This window comes from Temnothorax nylanderi, unplaced genomic scaffold (assembly GCF_030848795.1).
Source record: "Temnothorax nylanderi isolate EJ_2023f unplaced genomic scaffold, tnyl_v1.0 TNYL_tig0130_pilon, whole genome shotgun sequence".
NCBI classification, from domain to species: Eukaryota; Metazoa; Arthropoda; class Insecta; order Hymenoptera; family Formicidae; genus Temnothorax; species Temnothorax nylanderi.
In genome coordinates this window covers 461,656-485,139 of record NW_027249192.1, presented here as the reverse complement: position 1 = coordinate 485,139, position 23,484 = coordinate 461,656, and the positions used below count along the sequence as shown (strand labels likewise).

The window sequence follows — 23,484 nt, the reverse complement described above, 5'->3', positions numbered from 1 at the left end:
AGAGAAATTGCCTATAACTAACCAGGAAGCGTGGTCGACGCCTGTTACCTCTTCTCCAAGAAATAGTGAACAAAAGAAGAATATAACAAAACCCAAAAGAGGTAGGCTATTAAATGCGGTGGCATTGGGAAGACACAGGTGCAATTCTGATTCCTCATTGACGCCATATCTGAAAAGGAAAAGGGACGAGGGTGCTGGTGTACATTTTCTGGGGTATCAAAAGAAAAAATCATCGTCATTGTCTGGTCTATCGTCTCCAGTTTTACTGTTATCACTCTTGGCTTCGCCTTTAGCGTCGATAAGGAAGGAATTTTCTGCTCTGAAAGAGGCTGTTGGTAATATGAACATGGCAGGTACGGGAGATAAGTCGAAAACTCAGTTATCACCACAGAGTTTAAGCGGAGACACGAACCAAGATCCAAATTTGGCTATTTTTTCCAGAATAGATCAAATGACGAAGAGATTGGAAAAATCCTTCTCGAATCAAATCCAGACAATGTTTGTCTCGAATGAAAAACAATTCTCTGAAGTACGAAGCCTTATAGATCAAAAAAGCGAAGAATGGAAAGATCTATTAAAGTCTTTAGACAACAGAGTAGCGGCGTGTGAGGCAGCTCACTTCCAAATTGCTTCGGATGTAGCAAGAGACCGTGCTGCAACGACTGCGGAAGTAAACAGTGGATTGACGGAAGTAAATAGCTCAATGGCTGACTTGAAACACACAGTCTCCAGCTGTAAATCTGACAAGTTGTGAGATATCTGATTTTCGGAACCTATTGGCTGCACACGATAGAATTTTAAAACGCAACAATGTTATTGTCAGGGGAATTAATCGTTCTAACGCTAATATTAAGGTGGATGTTGAAAGATTTTTCGAAACAGAATTCGGAATCTCAGATTGTGTTGTTGAAGCCAGGTTATTGAATGAAAAACGAAACACTATCGTTGCAAAACTTTCGAATTATACCACGAAGCAAACAATTATGAAAACCAAAAAAGCAATTTTGGGAACAAAGCCGTATTACATCAATGATGATCTGTCGCAAGCTGATGCGGCAACTGCGAAGCACCTGAGGGATATGAGACGAAGTCTGAAGGGCGAAGGGAAAGAGGACATCAAACTTGGGTTTAATAAAATCCAGATAGACGGAATCTGGTACTACTGGGACAGCGTGCAGGAGAAACTGAAGCCATCTGCAAGACCATCTAGAAAAGCTCAATATTCATCTGGTACCCGATCCAATATTGTCGCATATGATGCTGACTTAGAGGGTACTGCAACTGTACTTCAGAACCAGAACCGGGGGGCAGCCTGCGCCGTGATGACTTCGTCTAACACTGCTAATGATATGGAAATTACTCACGATAACACGATTGTAAACAAAAATGGTAAAAAAAACTAACAGGTGTCAGGATTTTGTTTTGGAACGCACATGGAATAAATAATCTCTTAAAATTAGATGATTTTTCAAACGCATGTATTTTAAATATATCAGAAACTTGGTGTAAAGAATTTAAAGAGGAAAGAATTGCAAAATTTTCTAATGATTTCAATTATGTATCGTCAAATGCGTCTGGTGACATTAATTATCGCGGTAGAGGTAGCGGTGGATTGCTTACGTTAACGAACAAAGCTTTCGAGGTAGAAATTTTAAACGTTACAAAAGAATGGATAGTTACCAGAATTTATAATGATAATAATATTAATATTATTATTTGTTCTGTTTATTTCAAGCCAAATTTAGAATTAACCGCAATTCTTTCAGACCTGAATTTAATTATTTTTGATATTAAAGAGAGATTTCCATGTTCATTATTCCTAATTGGCGGCGATTTTAACGTTAGATTAGGCGAATTTAATAATATACAAGCGGACTTAATCGAAGGCACGTCGTTATACAGTAATAGTGTTTCATGTGATAGAGAAAAAAATAACAGGGGAGTCCAGGTCGAAAAATTTATGACTGATAATGGATTTGTAATGTTAAACGGTCGTTCTATTAGTGATAGACCTGCTAAATTTACTTTTATTGGCGACCAAGGATTTAGCGTGAATGATATAGTCTGGTGTAATATATCTGAAGCGGCACTTATTAAAGACTTTTTCGTGGGAGAAATAATTACTAACTCAGATCATTTACCGTTGTTTGTTGATGTTTGGTTACCTTGGGAAAAAAATCTAGATACGACCTCAACTGAAAAGAAATGTAATAAATATAAGTGGAAACCGGGGCTGCAGTGTGGTCTAGTGGTAGAGCGCCAGACTCGTAATCTGAGGAACCAGGTTCGAGTCCACTAGAGCCATGTAGTATGGAAAAAGTTTTTTTCCGAAGAAACTGCGCCCTCCGTGCAAGATAAGATCTTGTGCGGAAAAAACTGGGCTCCGTCTTTCGGAAGAGACGTTAAACCGTTGGTCCAAAGGAAATGGATGAGAGTGGGATAGGGTTGGGTACGTCCCTGCAAAAACGCCGTAAGATACTAGACTGTGAACCCTACGGGGATATACAGTAAATAATAGTTTACGATATTTATAAGTGGAAACCGAATAACCAGTCGTCTTTTCAAAATAATCTATTATGGTCACGTCATATAGCTGCAAATTTTAATGTTTTAACTGTTGATGAACTAAATAGTAAAATGCAAGAAGCCGTTAAAGAAGCTGCAAAAAGTTCCCATATGACAGTAAACAGTAAAATCACGCACAAAAAAATGAAAAGAAATGGTTTGATACGGAGTGTAGAACATCCAAAAAGGAATTAAATTGGCTCTTTAAAAAATCTATTAAAAATAATTTAGATAAGTCAATTCGCGAGGAATTTATACGCCATAGAAGAGAATATAAAACACTTTTAAGAAACAAAGAGAAAGATTATAAACAAATTATTACAGACAAATTTGCTTGTATAAAAAATTTAAAAGACTTTTGGGGTGCAATTAAAAGCGTTAGACCCCTAAGTCGTACAGTACATAGTTTACCTGCGAAAGACTGGTATTCCTTTTACCAAAAACAATACCCTAAAATAGAAGCTTCCAACCAGGTAATACCGAATGTAGAAGTCGCAGAGTTAGATTCAGAAATAACCTTGGAGGAATTAGAACGCAGTTTAATGAAAGCAAAATCTAATAAAGCCGCGGGTGGTGATGGTCTTACAAATGAGTTTTTTAAATCGTGTCCGGAAAATTGGAAGCTTTATTTAGTGTCTTTTTTTAATAAAATACTTGCGACAGAGGTGGTTCCTAAAGATTGGGCAGAGATTACGCTTTTTATGTTGCACAAGAAGGGTGATCATTTAAACCCAAATAACTATAGAGGAATTGCTCTCATTAATCATATCGCAAAAATTTTTACTCAGATTATGGGTGATAGACTGATGAATTGGGCAGAAGAAAATAATAAAATCCCGGAGGAACAGACGGGCTTCCGCCGTCATAGGGGTTGTCTAGACAATATTTTCACCCTGCAAGCTGCTATTCAATGCCAATTACGCTTAAAAGAAAGAAAAGTTTTTGCTTTTTTTGTCGATTTTGAAAAAGCCTTCGATTCAATCCCTCACTCGAGACTTTGGCAAAAATTATCAGATCTAGGAGTAAGCTCCAAATTTATAAAAGTAATAAAAAGCTTATACGAGTGTGCGGTAGTTACTATAAAAGCGAAGGATGGTCTAACAAACAAAGTAAAAGTCACAAAGGGAGTTTTGCAGGGTGAAATATTGAGCCCTCTTTTGTTCTGCCTTTATATTGCTGACTTAGTACATTGCTTAAAATCTGAAAATTATAAGGGAATTCCGATTGATGGATATTTTGATTTGTTAATGTTATTATACGCAGATGATCTAGTTATACTCGCATCAACTGCAGCTGAGATGAGGAATATAATTGAAACTGTTGACAAGCATTGCAGCAAAAACGGTCTTAAGGTGAATGAGAGCAAGTCCAAGATAGTTATCTTTAGAAGCTCGGGCAGAGTGAGTGATAAAGTCAAACAATTTAAGTGTAATGAAAAGAATATTGAAGTGGTCGAATCTTATGTATATTTAGGAACAACCTTTTCTAGCTCTTCTGTAGGCCGTTTATCTGCGGAAGCTGCGATATGTAAGGCCAGGGTGGCGTCGGATACAGTAATAGCAATGATAGAAAGATTACAAGTAGATTCTTGGGCAGGTATTCTGAAATTGTTTGACTCCATGATCTCCTCTGTCCTTTTGTACGGCGCGCAAATGTGGGGTCTGTGATACTTAAAACTTTTAGAAAGTGCTCAAACTTATTTTTTTAAGAAACTACTGTGCTTACCTAGAAATACGTCAACGAGCACGTTAAATATTGTATTAGATCTTAAAGATATATCCGTTGAAGTTTTAAAGCGTGCTTTGGGTTGGGTTATTTGCTTGCTCAAGATGGGAAATAAAAGATTCCCGAAGAAATGCTTTAATAGACTCATTAGCTTAGCAAAAAATGTTGTAAACATGGAAGAGGCTCTTCCGTTCAACTGGGTTCTTCAACTTAAGGCTGTTTTATTGCCCTTGAATTATGACTTTCTTTGGGATGATTTGAACGCTGAATTATGGCAATCGTACAGTGAGGATATTCTTATGCGATACACATTGTTTTGCAGAGAGCGGGATTTTGCGAAATATGATAAATCTTTATCAAGTCAATTTCATTTTAGCAGAAATTCTAAAGATCATGGTATTTTGGCATACCCGCAGAAATGCCCACTGAATTTGTATAAAGTCAAAGCTCAAACTAGATTAGCAAATAATTATTATTGTAATTTTGTTATGAATGGGAAGTCGTTTAAATTGTATACCAGAGAAAAGTGTTATTTTTGTAGTCTGAGTGAAAATGAAACGCTTCCACACATTATTATGCGATGCCCTTTTTACGCGTCACTTCCCAATTATTTTTTTGGCTTTTTTCATATCGACTGTGAGGTTCAAGACGCTATATATAGTGTAATAGTTACGGACGCAACGATTGCGGCGACAAAAAATTTGTATAATTTCTTACTTTACGCTCTGCAGTTTAGGTCTGTTGCGCTGATTATTCGTAACACTTTACTTTTGATTTGTATACTGTGGTCTTTTCACTTGTCGTCTGCGTGATATCCTTTATGCTTCTTTTTACTACTTATATCGCGATGTAATTGTATGACAATTAGGTAAAATTATTATTTTTGTTATATTGTAATTATGGCTGTGCCTAACCCCTTTGTAATGGGAAATTATTCCTGACACAAATAAATATATTGATTGATTGATATTACACTTTTAAATTCGGATTATCCGATAGATGGCATCCGATAGGATTCGTTTCTCGTATTTAAAATTTGACGAACAGTGGTATAAGAACGGTATCAAGAGACACGGCAGTGTCTTACGCCAAGCAGCGCCAAATTATAATATATGGGATAAATCATTTCACTTTTGATTCTATAGCGTTTGAAAAAATATACACTTAATTTATCAATGCTTTATTATCGAAGTTAAACAGTTCTTTTTCAATATATATTGACTATATATGATCATATATGATTATATATAATTATCTATGATCATATAGAGACAAAATTTATATATAATTGCATCATATATAATCACATATATTTATATATAATTATATATATAATTATTCAGGCAAGGGGATGCGCTTGCGTGTATGCTCTTTAACATCGCACTTGAAAAAGTAGTCAGAATGTCACGGATAAACACAACTGGGACAATCTATTTAAAATCGACGCAACTAATGGCGTATGCAGATGACGTTGATATCGTCGCGAGATCGGTAACTGACGCAAAGGAAGCTTATTTGAGCCTGGTAGATGCGGCGAAACAGCTGGGGCTACAAGTAAACGAGAATAAAACCAAGATCTTACTGTCATCCACCTCACAACGAAGAGCGCACAACTTAGGACAGAACCTAACAATTGAAGACCATAATTTGGAGGTCGTGCATGACTTTGTGTACCTGGGGTCATCGGTTAACACGCAGAACTGTGTAACTGATGAGATAAAGAGACGGATAGTTTTGGCGAACAGATGCTATTTTGGACTGCGTAAGCATCTAAGAAACAGTAACCTAACCAGGAGAACAAAGATCAGGCTCTATAAAACGCTCATACTACCGGTACTCACATACGTATCAGAGACTTGGGCCATAAGTAAAACAGACGAACTGCTTCTGCTTGGGTTTGAAAGGAAGGTCCTTAGAACAATCTACGGAGGAGTATGTGAGGATGGATTATGGCGCAGAAGATACAACTGCGAACTGGATGACTTATATAAGAAGACTGACTCAAGAGATGTGGTCACGCTCATAAAGGTTGGGAGACTGAGGTGGGCAGGACATGTGGCGAGATTTGGGGACGGCAACATCCGGAAGCGTACTCTCAACGGGGAGCCAGGTGGCAGGAGAAGACCAGGAAGGCCAAGGCTACGTTGGGAGGATGGAGTCGTGCGTGACGCAAAGAAGATCGGCGTCAGAAACTGGCGCAATGTGGCGCAGAACGGGGATGTGTGGCGTGAAAAATTAAAGGAGGCCGAGACCCGCATTGGGTTGTAGCGCAACTGATGATGATGATATATAATTATATATAATCTTTTTTTCCCGGGCTGTTTCTCGTCAGCTCTATTCTGTCATCTCTGAGCACACGCAGCACGTATTATCCAAATCCTCGCCGGAATCCGACCACTGCTGCTTCTTTGACTTTGATTTTCGCCCGAAGCTTCCATGATATGGCTTGGTGACGACTTCGCCCCGGAGACACAGATTTTAAGTTTGATCGCTCATGAAATATTAGAAATCAACGAAAATAAAAAATTTTCACTGGATTCGTGTTCAGCATGCATTACTCTTCAGAATCTTATCTCGAGATTCGGTGAGAAAATAATATTTAAAATATTTAAAATTTTCCACGCGCAAAAAATTTTACTTTTGACCTCCGAAAACACGTTTGCTTTAATGAAAATCACAACATGCCATACCTATAATCTCACTAAACTCCGTTGGTCACATGGGCACCATAAGTAGTGTTTACAATATTAATGGCGAGTTCACACAACATACAGATTTCAAGATAATTGTAGTGACGACTCCGCCCCGGTAACGTCTCCGCCCCGGTCTCCCCTAGAGATCCTGTTTTTTTTCTACACTTTCATATTAATACCTCCGTCTTTCTTATTTCCGGTTTGAATGCAAATGGAGACAGAAACAGTTCGCCTCTTGGCCAGTCTCTCTCTGAAGGGTCTCTAGGTATGTCCTTCGTCACAGTACAAAAGCACTTTTCTAATTTCGGAGTTTCTCGAAAATCGTCGGATTTATTCATAAAGACAACAGCACAAGACAATAACGAGCATTGTGAAACCGAAATACTGTTGTCAAGTAAAAACATAATTAGTTCACCGTCTTCCGAATTACGAAGAAGATAGAATAAATCATATTTCTTTAAACGAGTCTCCTGTATTAATCGTTCAATATTAGCATCAAGTAAAGTTTAAGTAAATATGTGATGCAAAAAATCATAGATAAGAGCAAAATCGAAGAAAAGTATGGAGAATATCATATACTTTTTACTGTTACTGACTTTGCATATATTTTGTTTGTATTCGAAATTCAATAATCTCAGTTTTGTTTGCTTAAAACGAATAATAGAAATACTTGTCTAACTTACAATTTACAATGCATCCCTGCACTTGCATCATTCAAATATTAATATTTTTATATTTTGTTATATGTATATTTAATGAAGTAATTCAAAGCAAGAAAGAAAGAAATTATTTGACTGATATATTAGCCTCTTCGATTAATATTAGATATTCATTTTCGTTAAATATAATATGACAAAATATATAAAATGTCTCATTTTTTTGTAAATATGAAGAAGGTAAACTTGTAATAAAATATGTCATCTTATTTGTATTATTTTAAAAATTGAAAATTTTTTAAGAAATTTGAAGAAATTTTTAATATAGGTACATATTTTGAGAAAATATCAAAGTATCTGACGTCTGTCTGTCTGTCTAACCGCGAACTACTCATTCATTAATGGACCAATTTTCTTCAAACCGATGCCAAAATTTTTCAAATTTTTCGGGGATGGCAACAATGTGTATAATTTTCATTACCGATTTTTTTGAAATCGGTTCCGAAATTTTTCTAATTTTTCGGGAAATAATAAGTATCTAATGTCCGACCGCGAACTACTCATTCATTAATGGACCCATTTTCTTGAAACCGGTGCCAAAATTTTTCTAATTTTTCGGGTATGGCGACGATAAATATTTAATTTTTCATTAATGGATTGATTTTCTTGAAACTGGTGCCAAAATTTTTCTAATTTTTCAGGGATGGTGACGATGAGTTTAATTTTTCAATAATGTACCGATTTTAGAAAACTATAAGTCATATATTTGATTTTTTGTCGATATAAAAAGGCATTCTTAAAGAAGAAAAAGATATGTCGATTTTTCAATTTTTTTATTTTTGTCGTGTTGGCGTAGAACTTTGTGGCACAATGTCGGTAGTGTATCGGTAGCGCGGCGATTGCGGCGTGCAGTGTAGCAACGAACTGATTCATCTGAAAGCAAAAAGCCAATATTTTCTTTAAAGCTCAGTCGATTACGCGGGGATTGAACCTACTTGCAAATAAATTGAAAGAGTTATAGCAATCGCAAGAAAAAGTGACATTTTTTCGATTAAAAAATCAATTTTCTGTTGTTAATAAAAATGTTATAAATAAACAATAAAGTTATAACGGTAGGTTCAATCCTTGGAGAAAATTATAAAGAATCAAATCGTACTTTACAAAATTTGATTGATTACTTTTTGAGTTATCCTGCACGGCAAATTCAAAAAAAGTAGTTTGGATAAAAACGCGTTTAAAGTTTACTTCTTTGCTGTCAGCCAAAAAATGCATGAAGATTTCAGTATAAAAGTTTTTAAAGTCGCTGAATCCGAATCTGATATCAAATTTTCAAAATTCAAAATGGCGGATTCAATATGGCGAATCAAAAGAGTCACAGTTGAATAAAGAAATAAAGTTTTTTATATTTTCACGATACTTACAGTTAAGTAACGCTCAGTCCGCTATTCCGAGCACATAAAATGCTTTCCTCTTCCACGAAGAATTCTTGTTCAGCGGTTTTCATTACGGTTTGCACACACGCACATGCACACACACGCACACGCACACACGCACACACGCGCGCACACGCACACGCACGCACGCACACAAATACACGTAAATACAAACACACATTTATACCAGATAGGGCAAAGCACTATAGTTGAGAATCTAGACAGGTATAAACAAAATTTTATTGTTCTCACAACGGTAAAATGTCAAGGAAACTATAAAGTCGGTACAGCCACATATTTGTGCTCTATCGATCTAAAGCGCGTCTCACTAAAGGTGCTTTTATAAATTTGATAATAACACAAATACATTCTTGAAACCTTACACTATTTATTTATGCAAGAAAAAATCGATTTTTTTCGTCTGGTTACACTAGAATCTCCCCTTAAGTTTACGATCCCCCGTTAATTTTATGATTATAGAATTTTAAATTGAATGAGTGATCGCCCGCATACGCATATTCATATGTGCGCATATCAAAAAACATTTAAAGTTTTACAATTTAAAAAGCTATTCAATAATAATTATTACGACAATATCGTTCCGTTAAAAAATTAATTATAAATTAATTTTTAAGTAATTATTAAATAATTTGTTGATGAAAAAATATAATAAATAAATAACATTTGCTACATTTGCAGTCAAAATTATGAGATATTTTTATTTATAATATCATCTTTGTTTAACATGTTTTAACAAAATTATGCTTTTTCAGAAATCCGAGATTTATTGTGACTCATGCAGCAAAAAACCCATCAACTAAAAATGGACTTGATTATATCGGTAAAATACCGCTATTAAATGCATGTACGGTAGAGATCTCGTCCAAACTTCGCTACTATATTGAAGAATGCGCTTCACTGTGCAGTCCTAAAGACATTTATATATGTAATGGTACTGATATCGAGTACATGCAAATGCTAAAAATTCTCCGAAAAAGTGGAACTATCGAAAGCTTGCCCAAATATGAAAATTGGTAAGTCTTAACATTTCAGATATTTATCTCATTTTGCAAACACGAAGTTGCAGTATCATACACAATATATGCGTGCATATATAATATATATATATATATATATATATATATATATATATATCCACTAAACATGAAATATATATACAATATATATATAATATATATATTATATATATATATATATATTGTATATATATTTCGGTTGGTTTTTGTGATAAAATTTAGAAATTAATAATCAAAACATAGATTTTTACAACAGGAAAAAAAATTAACACAATTTTTAGAATTAAGAAAATATTTATTTTCTTCTTTTTGAAATTAAAATATGTATTTAATAATTATTTAATTTCAAAAAAGATATTTTTGTGAAATGTTTTTTGCTAGACGTCCGTATGCAACCCCTTTCCGATTTTGATCTACTTTGCAGGCTACGTTGCAGGCACGTAGTAAAATATTGCAGGTACGTACTAAAAGAAGTTGAAAGTGCCAAAACTTGCAAAATGACTATTTTCTTAAATATTAAAATTTTTGTCTGACAATCGTAAACAAAGCGTGCGGCACTCTACCTCAGGTTCATCCACGCACGCACTTTCGCACCCACACAACAATTGGTTTGAGTTAGGTTAGGTTAGGTTTTTGGAGGTAGTTGAGTTTGTTTTTTGGAGATGGAGCCCTCCCACCTGTAGGGAGGGCAGAACCTACTGCATTCACACACGCACTTTCCCACCCATACAACAATTGGTTTGGGTTATAGGTTAGTTTTTTGGAGGTGGAGCCCCCCGTAGAGAGGGGGGCAGAACCTACTGCATCCACAAACGCATTTTCTCACTCACACAACAATTGGAGGGTGGACCTCGCTTCCTTTGCTTACAGGGCGAAACGAAGTCTATTATTGTTTAATTTTATATGGGTTTTCCACGCGAAAAGAGGATCAATATTGTGTATATGCAGTCGAAAAATCCAAAATCTATCAAAATAATAAAAATTTGAATATTTAAGAAAATAGTCATTTTTGCAAGTTGGCACTGGGGCTTTCGACTTCTTTTAGCACGTACTACGTACCCGCAAAAATAGATCAAAATCGGACGGGGGTTCATATACAGAACTCTTACCATATTTTTATTTCTAATAAAGAGGAAATGGTCCAGAGTGTCCAGACTCTTATTACATACGTTTATATTATACATTTATATTATACGTTTATATTATCTTTTAAATATATTTTATGACTTTATGTAATAGTTGGTTGGCAAAGACTAACCCTGCAGATGTGGCACGTGTCGAGAAATGTACATTTATCAGTACAGACTTGAAAAGTGATGCTATTCCTATACCGCGTAAAGGTATAATTGGAGAGCTTGGAAATTGGATCTCTCTTTATGATATGGAAAAAGCTATTTTAGAACGTTTTCCGGGTTGTATGAAAGGTTAGCAGAAATTTTGGATATTTACGATTTGTTATCGATTACCAAATGTACCCCACACAGCAAAATATATCTGAGATATAGCCAGATATCTTTATGCCTACAATTTTAAGTCAAATCTGAGAAATCTTATTTTCAGATATTCACAGAATATCTGCAAGACATCATTACTCAATATCACATTATATCTTTGAAAAAGACATCTCTGCAACAATTGCATTCGAATATATGGCCGATTCACAGTTAGCTCTTATATTTTATAAAGATCAACTCAAGTTCATTCGTAGCCAATAAAACAATCCGAGAGGACTTGGACGCCGTACCAATTCGTCCCGACGAAAGCCACACGTACGCCGCGAGGGAACTTAAAAAATTTTCACTCGGGCAGCGCCGGAGGTAACGACCGCGGCGCGAAAGCAACATACCGCGAGGGGACTTAGAAAATTTTCGCTCGGGCGAGCGCTAGTAACATGCGCTGCCGCGACTACATGCGCCAGTACCTTCTTGTAAGCAAAAATCTTTACGCACTAGGATAAAAGGCGAGTCTGTGAGATACTTGTAATTTTGAATTTATTGCGAATTTTTATGAAAAGAACTTTTATATCTGAAGAAGGACTCAGAATTGATGACATAAAAATGAATTTCTTTTGAACTCTCAAGAATTATTTTAGAACAGAGAATGAATACGGAAAAAGAATTAATTTCATAAATCGAGAATTTAAAAAGAATTCTTCTTTTCTTCTTGCTATTTGGGTTGTATATAACATATCTGCTTTTAAATGAGGCATAGATATCCGATATATATGCAGAATCAGATATCATATCTGAGATAAAATTATCATGGCTTTTTATAATCTTGGAGATGTCTCTGAGATATTCTTATGATATCTTGCGCAATCAGATATTCCGTCATTCAGATATCTTGGTGATATATTTTGCTGTGTGGGACGTATTATATTGTGTGAACTATACATATATATGAATAATGTATTAAAAATATAACATAAATTTACTTATGTAAACAATTAAAAATTAAAAATTATTTAATGTTATATAAATATAACATAAATTTTGTGACATAGGACGCACTATGTATGTGATCCCCTTCAGTATGGGACCTGTAGGTTCTCCACTTTCTAAAATTGGTATAGAAATTACCGATTCGGCTTATGTAGTTTGTTCGATGAGAATAATGACTAGAATGGGAGAAAAGGTACTTGAGGCTCTGGGAAATGATAATTTCGTTAAATGTTTACACTCGGTGGGTGTTCCGAAACATAATTCAAAAGTCAGTATAACTCACTCATGGCCATGCGATCCCGAAAGGACGATTATCCTTCACAAACCTGCCAAAAACGAGATTGTGTCTTATGGAAGTGGTTACGGCGGAAATTCTTTATTAGGAAAAAAGTGTTTTGCGCTTCGAATTGGTTCGACGATAGCCAGGAAAGAAGGATGGCTTGCTGAACATATGCTCGTATGTTTTCCATTTTTTTATATAGCCCCATCATAATTTATCCTTTTTGTTCCTTTATTAGATAAGAAAAATAGCTTTACTGTTATTAGTTATCTTTATTACGTTTGCTATACAACGGGGAAAAAAAATTTGATTTATACATGAAATATGTCCATATATGTTTTTTCTCTTATAATCTATTATAATCTTTGTTCGTATATACAAGAAAAATAATAAGAAGAGGAATTAAAAAGTAATTAAAAAGATATTCTTTGCATTGTTTTCTTACAAGAAAGTATAAAGGTTGAGGAAATGAGAAAAATTGCCCGTTTACTTATTGCAAAAGAAAGCAATGCAAAAGTTACTTTTTTTATTATTCTTTATTCGGTAAATCTTCAGAAAACCCACCTATGGGGCATTCCATGCGAAGTGATCCACCCTAAAATTTTTTTGTTTTCTGATCGTGCTGAAATTTGCACAATCTATTGCCCTATTGACCATAATTATCCACACCATTTTTTTTTACATTTGTCCAACGCGTTGTCTACTTACAGGGGTTTAAAGTTTCGGCGTTGAGGCCGTCATGTTAAACTTCACACATCGATAATTTATCATAAACATTACCGATTTTAAAAAATGACCAGTGATTTTTTAAGTATTTTTTACACACTTTCGAGATATATTATGCATTATTAATAAAAAAGGTTAATTAATTGATATTTTTCAACATTAATAATAAATTCAGATTTTTCTTAAAGATCGACATCTTTGATTTCAATTTAAAAAATACTAAAAAAAAGAAGAAAATTTTGTCAACAAAAAAGTATAGGAAGTCCAAGATGGAGAAATCACTCCTTAGTAAGTTACAACTCATTTTGTGTGCGAACTCATGCTCCGTGCCGCCGCCCGGCGCCGCGGCGGGCACCAATATATCGGGAGCCGAGAGCCGCGACGTTCCACGAAACTCGCGATTTTCCATCGCCTTTATTATAAGTCAGCCGGGCAAGTGTATAAAAATATAATTTCTATTATAAATTTTCCTGCTCCTACTGCATTGATTTAAGTGTATTAGACGCCGCTAGGCGGCTGATTTATTTGGTCTCGTTACTGGTGCTTCTCGAAAATAATTTTGCTCCCGGATTCCTATAAAGAAAGTGGACCGAGCCGAATATTTTTAAAGGAATGTTATATTATTATACACATCGCCTATTATTCTTACACGGTCTACGCTTTCAATCATGTCGACACCTTCCAAAGCTTGGGGTGATAGATGCTTAAATCCTTTCTTTATAGGAATCCGGGAGCAAAATTATTTTCGGGCAATAGGGCAATAGATTGTGCAAATTTCAGCACAATCAAAAAACAAAAAAATTTTAGGGTGGATCACTTCGCATGGAATGCCCCCTATATGAAATAATGAATAAAAATATCCAATTTTTACGTATTTTTATCCTCTGAACATGAATATGAAACTTAAAAATGGCGCTCGGGACAAGAAACATCAAAAATCGCAAAAAAAACAGAAAAACGCAACAAGTCATTGAAAATCAGCGTTAGCTGAATATTGATGCTAAATCAATATTCGTAATTATGCATAAAAACATCACACTCTCCAATAATCTTGACCTTGACATATGTTGCCTTGCAAAGTACATGGGCTTTCCACGCGTGGAAAGTTGTATAAACTATGTGGCACCTCGTTTCGCGTGGAAATTATGTATGCGTGGAGGCAGTAATTGGACACATGCTGTAATTTAATCTTCAAATTAAAAATTACCATACACACACGCGCGGGGGAGTGCAAAGGGGGGGGCCTTGGGGCCCCCTCCCGCAACCCCTCCGCCCGCGCCGGTAGGCAGGGTGGACATCACTTTACAACTTACAAAGTACATGCTAAGTTGTAAAGCGAGGTCCACCCTGCCTACCGGCAGAGGGGGTGCGGGAGGGGGGCCCAAGGCCCCCCCTTGCACCCCCCGCGCGTGTGTGTATGTGTGTGTGTGTGTATGGTACTTTTTAATTTGAAGATTAAATTACAGCATGTGTCCAATATCTAGACACTTTAAGGAATGCTACATTACCGCATGTGGCTGCAACATACATGTATGTATAGATCCATCACGTCAAGTGAATGTAGTCGTCAACTTTAATTGTTAACATCTCGCTTCGCGGGGCAGAGCGACACTTTTTTCTGCCAGATTCGGTCGTTTTGTGCAAAAACGCGTCGATTAAGTTTAAGTTTAACGAAATCGATGAGAAATGGGTCTCTCCTTCACTATTACCCCTTTATGATGGTTTCTCTTCAACTTGCGAGTCCGATCGCCATTTTTAAGTTTCATATTCATGTTCAGAGGACAAAAATACATAGGAATTAGGTATTCTTATTGTTACCCATTATTTCATAGAGATGGGTTTTCCAAAGGTTAATCTGCGTATTCTGTTTTTTTTTTTTTTTTTTTTTTTTTTTTTTTTTTTTTTTTCGATTTTCGATGTTTTTTGTCCCGAAAAGAATTGGGTATTTTTATTCATACTAGACATCGCAGACGCGCGCTACGCGCGCGCTATTTAACAACAAATACACAACTGTCAAAATTATGCTATGACAGCCGCTCACGAAGTTAGCGTAGCGAGAGAACCAATTAGCATCGCGGAAAAGAGTCAACAATAAACTTCGAGACTTTCGAGAAGACTTCAAGAGATGCGAGTATCGATTTAACATGCCTTTTTTAGATATATAGGAATTTCATATAGGTGGGTTTTCCGAAGATTTACCCTTTATTCTTATTATCATTCTTGTACACAGAAAAAAATTAGTTTTAATCAAGACCTGCAATTAATACAATTATTGTTTTATATATAAGCAAGAATATATATAATTTTTAAAAGAATTTTATATTTTTGTATTTCAAGAATATTATAATTTAAATAATATAATAAGTTAGGACTCTCGAAATTAAAAATCGATAATAAAATGGCTATGAGAGTCAGACGCAGTTATCGGTGCGTAAATGATCGAAGTGTTGAGCCGAAACGTTCGATTGTAGTTTACTTGGAATAAATTAGTGATTTCGATCATTTACGCACCGATAACTGCGTCTGACTCTCATAGCCATTTTATTATCAAATTATAATTTAATTTGAATATTATAATTGTCACATAAAAAGTACAATATGATTATTTTGATGATAATGATATAGGGTCGGTGCACCATTTATGGCCACTTTAAGGATTTTTGACAAAATAAATGCGTTTTAATTAAATTATTTTTGTTATGTAACGCTTTTAACTACTTTAATATATTCTTAAGAATTTTTTAGATAAGAAACTTAAGATCGGCAAACAAATAAACTTAAATAAATGTTTCAAAAATAAAAATTATAGTTTTGGCCACATAATGTGTGAAACTAAGGTTAATTTCTAATTAAACAATTAATAAATAGGTACCTATATATATAATAAAAATTATGATTTATTTTCACTGTTAATATTTATTTTTAATAAAATATTATATATATAGCATATCATACATAACTTCTATCAACTAATATCGAGAATTTAAAAAATTTATGTATTTTATGAAGGTTCATACGTCATCAATAGTAACTTAACTTTTTTAAATTAGAATTGTAAAATGAGATATCAAATAAAATTGTAAAATAAAATAAAAAATAAAAAAATAAAATAAAATATCAAATAAAATTGTAAAATAAAAATATAAAAAAATTAACATTGTTTAAAATAATTCATCTATTAGAGTTTTTACTTCTAAGACTTTCTTGTTTTATTAGCAGTTTGTAATTTTTTAGCAATCATTTTATCCTTCTTTCTTTTTTTCTCTTGTTGTTTTTTCTTTTTCTCTATTTCCCTTTTCTCTTTTCTTTCTGCTTTTATTCTTAAATTTTCTTCTCGTTTTATCGCTAATTCTGTTTTCGTTTTCTGTCTTTGCTCTAACAATAATCGCTTTTTGTCCTCTTCTTGTTTTTTTAACTGTAACCATCAACGATCACTTGTAATCACTGAAGGTAATTGTATTTTATTTATATTTTTCTTTTTTGGTGACTTTTTTACTTTAGGATAAACTAAAATGTTTTTCAAAGTTTCTTCTCTGATGTTTGAGATTACTGATATTTGCGTTGTACAAATTTCCTGAACATTATTAGTTAAATCATTGTTTAAACAATGCGGTTCATGGACATTTTAGTTGCAAATTATAAACGATAAAAATATAATATTTGGCATATTTAACTTACCTAATTTGTCCTCCAGACATGATACACAACAACCTCAGTCAATAACATCGGTGTATAAGTATTTCAAATACTTATACGTACGTCGTACAGGCATTAGGTATACCTACACGAATAATAACGATACTAGATGATTATTTGGCCACAACTGGAACACTGCAACAACCAGTTCTGGCCATCCCATAGCCAAAAATGGAGAATTATATTAATACATGATCTAGTTTTCGACACCTATTTTTTTTTTTTAAATAGAAGTCAAATACGTGATTATGCATTTTGAGGTCAATTTTTAGACTTTCCGCAAGCCAATTACACAAACATTACTCACAATTATGTTTTTTACACAATTATTATAACGTTTAACTTACCTCGTATCCTTAACGTTTTCCACAAGAAAATGCAACAGTTCACACACTTCGGTTATAAACCGTAGTTTTGTCATAAAACAAATTCTGTACTCTGCATCGGCGGGCAGCTTGACCAACACAAATGCCGTAAAAACAAAATCCTCCAATTTACGTAGCGCGAACATGAATCATTAACTAAATAATTCGAAAGATTCATCGAAGTGGCCACAAATGGAGCAGTGGCCACAAATGGTGTACCGACCCTATTCTTCTTTTTCCGATTTCTTCTTCTTGATAGATAGATAGATAAAGATACTTTATTTACCCCAAGGGGTCTTAAAGGGCGTTTTTTTCCATTAGGAACCTACCCAACCCTGTACATCTTTCCAACACCTCCTCTTATCCAACACACATGGCCAACGCCACAGGGGTCATGGCGTTTTGTAGGGACGTACCCAACCCTTTACAAACTTAGCGACCTCACATCTCATTTCTCTTCCCTTCGTCTTCCATCCGGCACCCTTCTGGCCATCTCCTTCAGCTTCCCTTAATTCCGCATCCCTCTGACTCCCTCCTTTCCGTCGCTGCTCTTCCCTTTTCTTTCCGGCTCTCTCCCTCCTCGTGTTCGATTCCTTCCTACTTTCTTATTCTACCTTCACTCTGAAAATAAACTGTATTAATCCTACAATCTTATTTCCTTCTCCTCCTCCCCTCCCTCTCCCCTACCGCTTCTCTCTCTATCTCCCTACCTCTCTCTTTTCTATCCTACATTCCTCTTACTCTCTTTTCTTCCTATCGTCTTCTTCCTCGTCCGTATCCATTGACAGACTCTCCTCCATCCTTCTCGTAATCTCATCCTCCGCGGTCCTCCTTGGTCTCCCGCTTTCCTCCTCTCTCCTTTCTTTTCTTTTTTTTCTCCTCTCTTTCTCTTACTCTCGTCGCCACCGATTTATCCTCATTCATTTTCACCCTTAATCTGCTCCCTTCCTTTCTCCTTGCATCTAATACCCTCCACTTATCCTCTTCACTCCCCATCTTTACTATTATCGTCGCCCATTCTCCTCTCTGACCTATCACGCTTACCTCTTTCACCTCCACCTTTACCTTTAATCCTTCCGAAAACAATTCCTTCACCTTCTCCCAATTTGGTTCCCTTCCCATCCATCTCTCCTTCTCGATCCTTATAATCACGATTTTCTTTCTTTTCTCGTCGTCATTCTTTTCATATTCATATTCTTCTGCCCACCATTTCCTCCTACCAGACTTACCCCTACTCTCTTTACTGTCATCCCTCTTTCTTTTCCATTCTCCTCCCTCCATCTTATCTCATTTCCTCTATTGCTCTTATCCATTCCTCTCCCTCTCCTTTTTCTCCCAGTAATCTCCCCACCACATCCTGCCACCCCTCTCCGTCCCACTTCTCCCATCTCGTACACTCTTCCCATATGTGTTTCCATGTTTCCTCTTCCCTCCCACACATTCTACACCTTCTGTTCTCCTCCCTTTCCCAATATAGACTTTCCCTAACTTCATTACCGAGTCTAAACCTTGCAATCCTACTCCACCTTGCTTCTTCCCAGTCCTTCTTTAAGTATTCCGGGATCCCGTCCTTCCTTATAGTCTTATACCACCGGTTGTATCTCGAGCCCATGATCTTTTCTATCCTTTCTTGCTTTTGTTTCAATTTCTCTTTATTCTCCAAAGTTTCACCTTCCAATTCCTCCTCTTCTTTAGCTCCCACCCCAATCTCTTCCAGGTAACTTTTTCTCTCCTGCTCCCACCTTCCTATTATCTTCCCCTTCTTCCATCTCTCTTTCATTTCTTCCAGGCATTTCCTCGCTATTCCCCCTCCTTTGCCTTCCTCCAGCTTTCTTTCAAATTTCCATGCTCTCTTACTTGCTCTGCCTCTCATCTTCTCTCTCCACTTCATCTCTCACCATATATCCTAGTGTCCTCCAATTTAATCCAAATATCCATCTGAGATATCTCTCCTGTATACCTTCTACCTCCTTCCTTTCTTTCCATCCCCATATTTCCGCCCCATCACTGTCCATATCAAGGAGTCGTATAACCAGATCCTTCTTTTCCAATCCTTTTTCCACATTCTTTTCCCTATCCCCCAAACCTCCCTCATTACTCTCGCCGCCTTCCTTCTTCTCTCTCTAATGTGCGCCTCTTGCCCCCCATTTTCCTTCAGTGTATATCCAAGGTATTTGAATTCCTTAACTTCCTCTAGTTTCTTTCCTTTCCATCTCCAGTCATACTTCTTCTTCCTTCGTCGACCCTTTCTGAATCTCATTATTTTTGTTTTCTCTATGCTCAATGTTAATCCCTTCCTGTCCAGGTATCCCTCTAGCCTGCTTATCATCGATCTCATGTCCTGTTCCTCCTCCGCCATCAACGCTACATCATCCACATACATTAATGTGTATATCTTCTCCCCTCTCAGCTTCACACCTCCCCATCCTCCCTTCTTCATATAGTCTTCTAAATCCGCGATTAATAGATTGAAGAGTATCGGGCTTAACGGGCACCCTTGTCTCACACCCTTCGCCATCCAGAATGTTCCTCCACTCTCTCTTCCCATTCTTACCCTACTCTTCGTTTCTCTCAATACCTCCTCTACCCTATCTACTAGTCCCTGCCTTACTCCTCTCTCTCTCTCATCGCCCTAATTAATACTTCTTTGTCCACTGAGTCGAACGCCGCTTTCAAATCTATGTATAATACTGTCATCTTTCCTTTCTCCTTTCCCAGTTGTCCATTTACCAAGTAGTTCAGTGCGAATGTTTGGTCCATCGTCCCCATTCCTTTTCTAAATCCTGCTTGATTGTCGGGAATCAAATTCTTCGTCTCTACCTCTTTCCTTATCCTTTCCGCTAATATTGCTGCATATATCTTGTACATCGAAGACATAATTGTTATTCTTCTGTAGTCCTTCACCTCTCGCCCTTCTCCTTTCTTTATTATTGGAATTATTTCCCCTTCCTTCCATTGCTCCGGGCAGCCTTTCCCCCTCCATACCCGTTTACATATTTCCCATATCCATTTCACCATTTCTTCTCCTCCAAATTTCCATGTCTCGTTTGGTATCCCATCATTGCCTATTGCTTTTCCTGTTTTCAATTTCTTTATTACATTTCTTACCTCCTCAAGTTCTATCTCTTCCTCTTCTTGCCTGTCCCTTCCCCCTTCTCCTTTCACTACCCTAATCTCCACCCCACCCATTAACTCCATGAAGTACTCCTTCCACTCTTCGAGCTTTATCTCTTCATTTATCCTCCTCCTTCTCTTTCTTACTCTGCCTATCAACTCCCATACCTTTCCTTCTGTTCTCGCTTCCCTTACTTCTCTTATCATCCTATCCCTTTCCTCTTTCTTCTTTCTTTCGCACATTTCTCTGTACTCCCTCCTTCCTTCTCTATACCTTTCCACCTCTCCTTTTCCTTTCCTCCATTTTCTTAATTCTCTTCTCACTTCTCTCTTTCTCTCCCTGCATTCTTCATCCCATCACCCTCTTCTGTTCTTGTTAGCCATTCTCCCATCCTCATTTTCATTCTCCTCTATTACTTTTCTTATCTTCGACATTCCTTCTTCTATCTCTTCTTGTAGCTCTCTTTTTCCTCCTTCTATCATCCCTAGTCTCTCTCTAAATTGCGTTCTTCCCTCTTTACTCCATATTCCTCTTCTTCTTATTCTTTCTCCCTCTCTCCTTTTCTGCTTTCCCTTTGGGTTACCTCTCGCCCAGACTATTAATGGATAATGGTCTGAGTCTACTCTTTCTCCTACTTCCAGTCTTTCCACTTTTTCTCTAACCTCTTCCTCTCCTATAACGTAATCTATAACTGTCTCACCTCTCCCTCCTGTGTATGTAAATTTACCTTCTTCATCTCCTTTCACGCCTCCATTTAATATCATCCATCCTCTTTCCTCTATAAATTCCAATAGCTTTCTACCGTCCCTATTTATTTTCTTGTCTTTTGATCTTCTCCCTCTTTCTTCTATTCTTCCCTCGTCCTCCTCTTCCCATCCTCCTTCCTCATCCGTTCTAGCATTAAAGTCTCCACCTATTATAGTCCTTACCCCCTTTTCCCCCTCCTCCGTCCAATCTTTTAAACCTTCTAGCTTCTTGTCTATATCATTATTTACATATATTCCTATTATTCTCCAAATTTCTTCTCCTATTCTTATCTAACATTCGATTTTTCCTTCTTCTTCTTCCAGCCTTCTTTCTTCATTTATCTCTTCTATCCTTTTCCGTATTCCTAATAGCATGCCTCCACTCGCCCTACCTTTTTTGTTTTTCCTGGTCGCTATCTGCACTCTCCGTCTGTATTCGCTTGGGATCTTCTCTTTCACTTTCTCCCATTCTTTCTTATCCAATTATGTCTTCATCATTATCACTACGTCCCATTCCTTTATCCCTTCCCAGAACTCCTTATCCTTGTTTGCTATACCCGCCACGTTCCAGAAGGCCACCTTCCAAGTCTCCTTCTCCCTTCTGTCTTTCCTTTTCTCTCTCTCTCTCTCCATATTCCTTATCCTCCTCTCTGACCTTTCTTCCAACGTTCTCTTCTTCCTCCTCCTTCTTACCTTCATTGTCCTCTTCGACTTCGTATTCTGGATTGCCTCCATCCTCTGCTTCTCTTATATCCTTCCCTATATCCTCATCCCCTCTTCTTCCCCCGCATTCCCTCTCTTTCCCCTCCCTCCAACATCATCCTTTCCCTCTTCCTTCTCTCCCCCACTCTCGCTTCTTATATTTCCCTTTTTGTTCTTTAATACTCCCTCTTTATCATTCCATCTCCACCATACGTTTTCTATCCTTATCCTCCCTGTTTTAATCCACGCCCTCCTACCTTCTCTTTCCTTCCTTCTCGCTATCTCTCTCAATTTCCAGTTTACCCTTCTTTCCTCCCATGTTAGATCCTCCGTAATTCTCTCCTTTCTACCCTTCAAACTCTTCTTCTTCTCCATCACCTCCCACTTTTGTTCCTCGTTTTCCAATTTCAGTAGCACCATTTCCCTTCCCTTTTCTGCATCCCCCCCTATTCTCTTTACCTCTATTGCCTTCGCTTTAACCCCTATTCTCTCCTATAACTTTTCTGCCTCCTCCCTCCTTCCACCTTCTCTTACCTCCAACCCCCTTATCACAATATTCCTTCTTCTTTCCTCCTTCTCCTTCCTTTCCAGTCTTCTCTCCACCACTCTCATTCTCTTCTCCACCTTTTCCCTTCTGTTTTGTACCTCCCCCTTTCTCTCCTCCTTTCTCCCTTCTACTTTCTCCTCCAATCTTTTTACTCTTTCCTCCACTTTTTCCTTCTCCTTTTTTAGTTCTTCCCTCTCCTCTCTCCATCTCTTCTCCTAATCCCTGAATTCCTTTCTCAATTCTTCTATCTCCTCTCTTATCCTCCTCCCCTGCACCTTGAAACCCTCCCCTAGCTCTGCCATCATGTTCCTGAAGTCCTCTCTCATTTCACGAATTACCTCCCTCAGCTACCTATCTCAGTTTCTGATTTAGGAGACCTTGCCGTCTTCTTGCTTCTCCCAAAAATTTCTTCCTCCCCGCTCTTATCTAATTCCTCTCTCTTCCTTTTCCATAAATCATCTAAATTTCCCATGCTTTCACTTCTACCTCTTTCCTTTACTCTGTTTATAATCCCTTTCTTACCCTCCATCCCGCTTTCTTTCTCTCCGCTCATCTCTACCTGCTTTTCGGCTCACTTCTCCCTCTATATACGCTACACTCTATGCCCGGCTTCGCGCCGCCGCCCGCGTCTCGGCTCTCTCGTCGCGTCGCCCCTCTACTCCAGCTGTCGTTCGTACCTTACCCGTCACCTGTGCCTTGCCACTTTCCTTCCCTTTATCTCTTTTTACCTATTTCTCCCCTTCTCCTCCCTCTCACC

At 36.9% G+C, this 23,484-nt stretch overlaps 1 protein-coding gene across 2 annotated transcripts in view; it reads left to right on the top strand.

Annotated features, from left to right (window-relative positions):
- Window positions 1–23,484, top strand: part of LOC139776815 (phosphoenolpyruvate carboxykinase [GTP]) — a 34,633-nt gene that overhangs the window by 3,472 nt on the left and 7,677 nt on the right. Inside the window, exons 2-5 of one of the 2 annotated variants that reach the window (XM_071713772.1) lie at window positions 5,634–6,874; window positions 9,846–10,106; window positions 11,349–11,533; window positions 12,613–13,007. In XM_071713772.1, the coding sequence (XP_071569873.1) occupies window positions 6,840–6,874; window positions 9,846–10,106; window positions 11,349–11,533; window positions 12,613–13,007 (876 nt within the window). In that variant the 5' untranslated portion in view covers window positions 5,634–6,839. The remainder of the gene's footprint in view (window positions 1–5,633; window positions 6,875–9,845; window positions 10,107–11,348; window positions 11,534–12,612; window positions 13,008–23,484) is intronic. The other variant, XM_071713770.1, reaches the window with a different exon arrangement.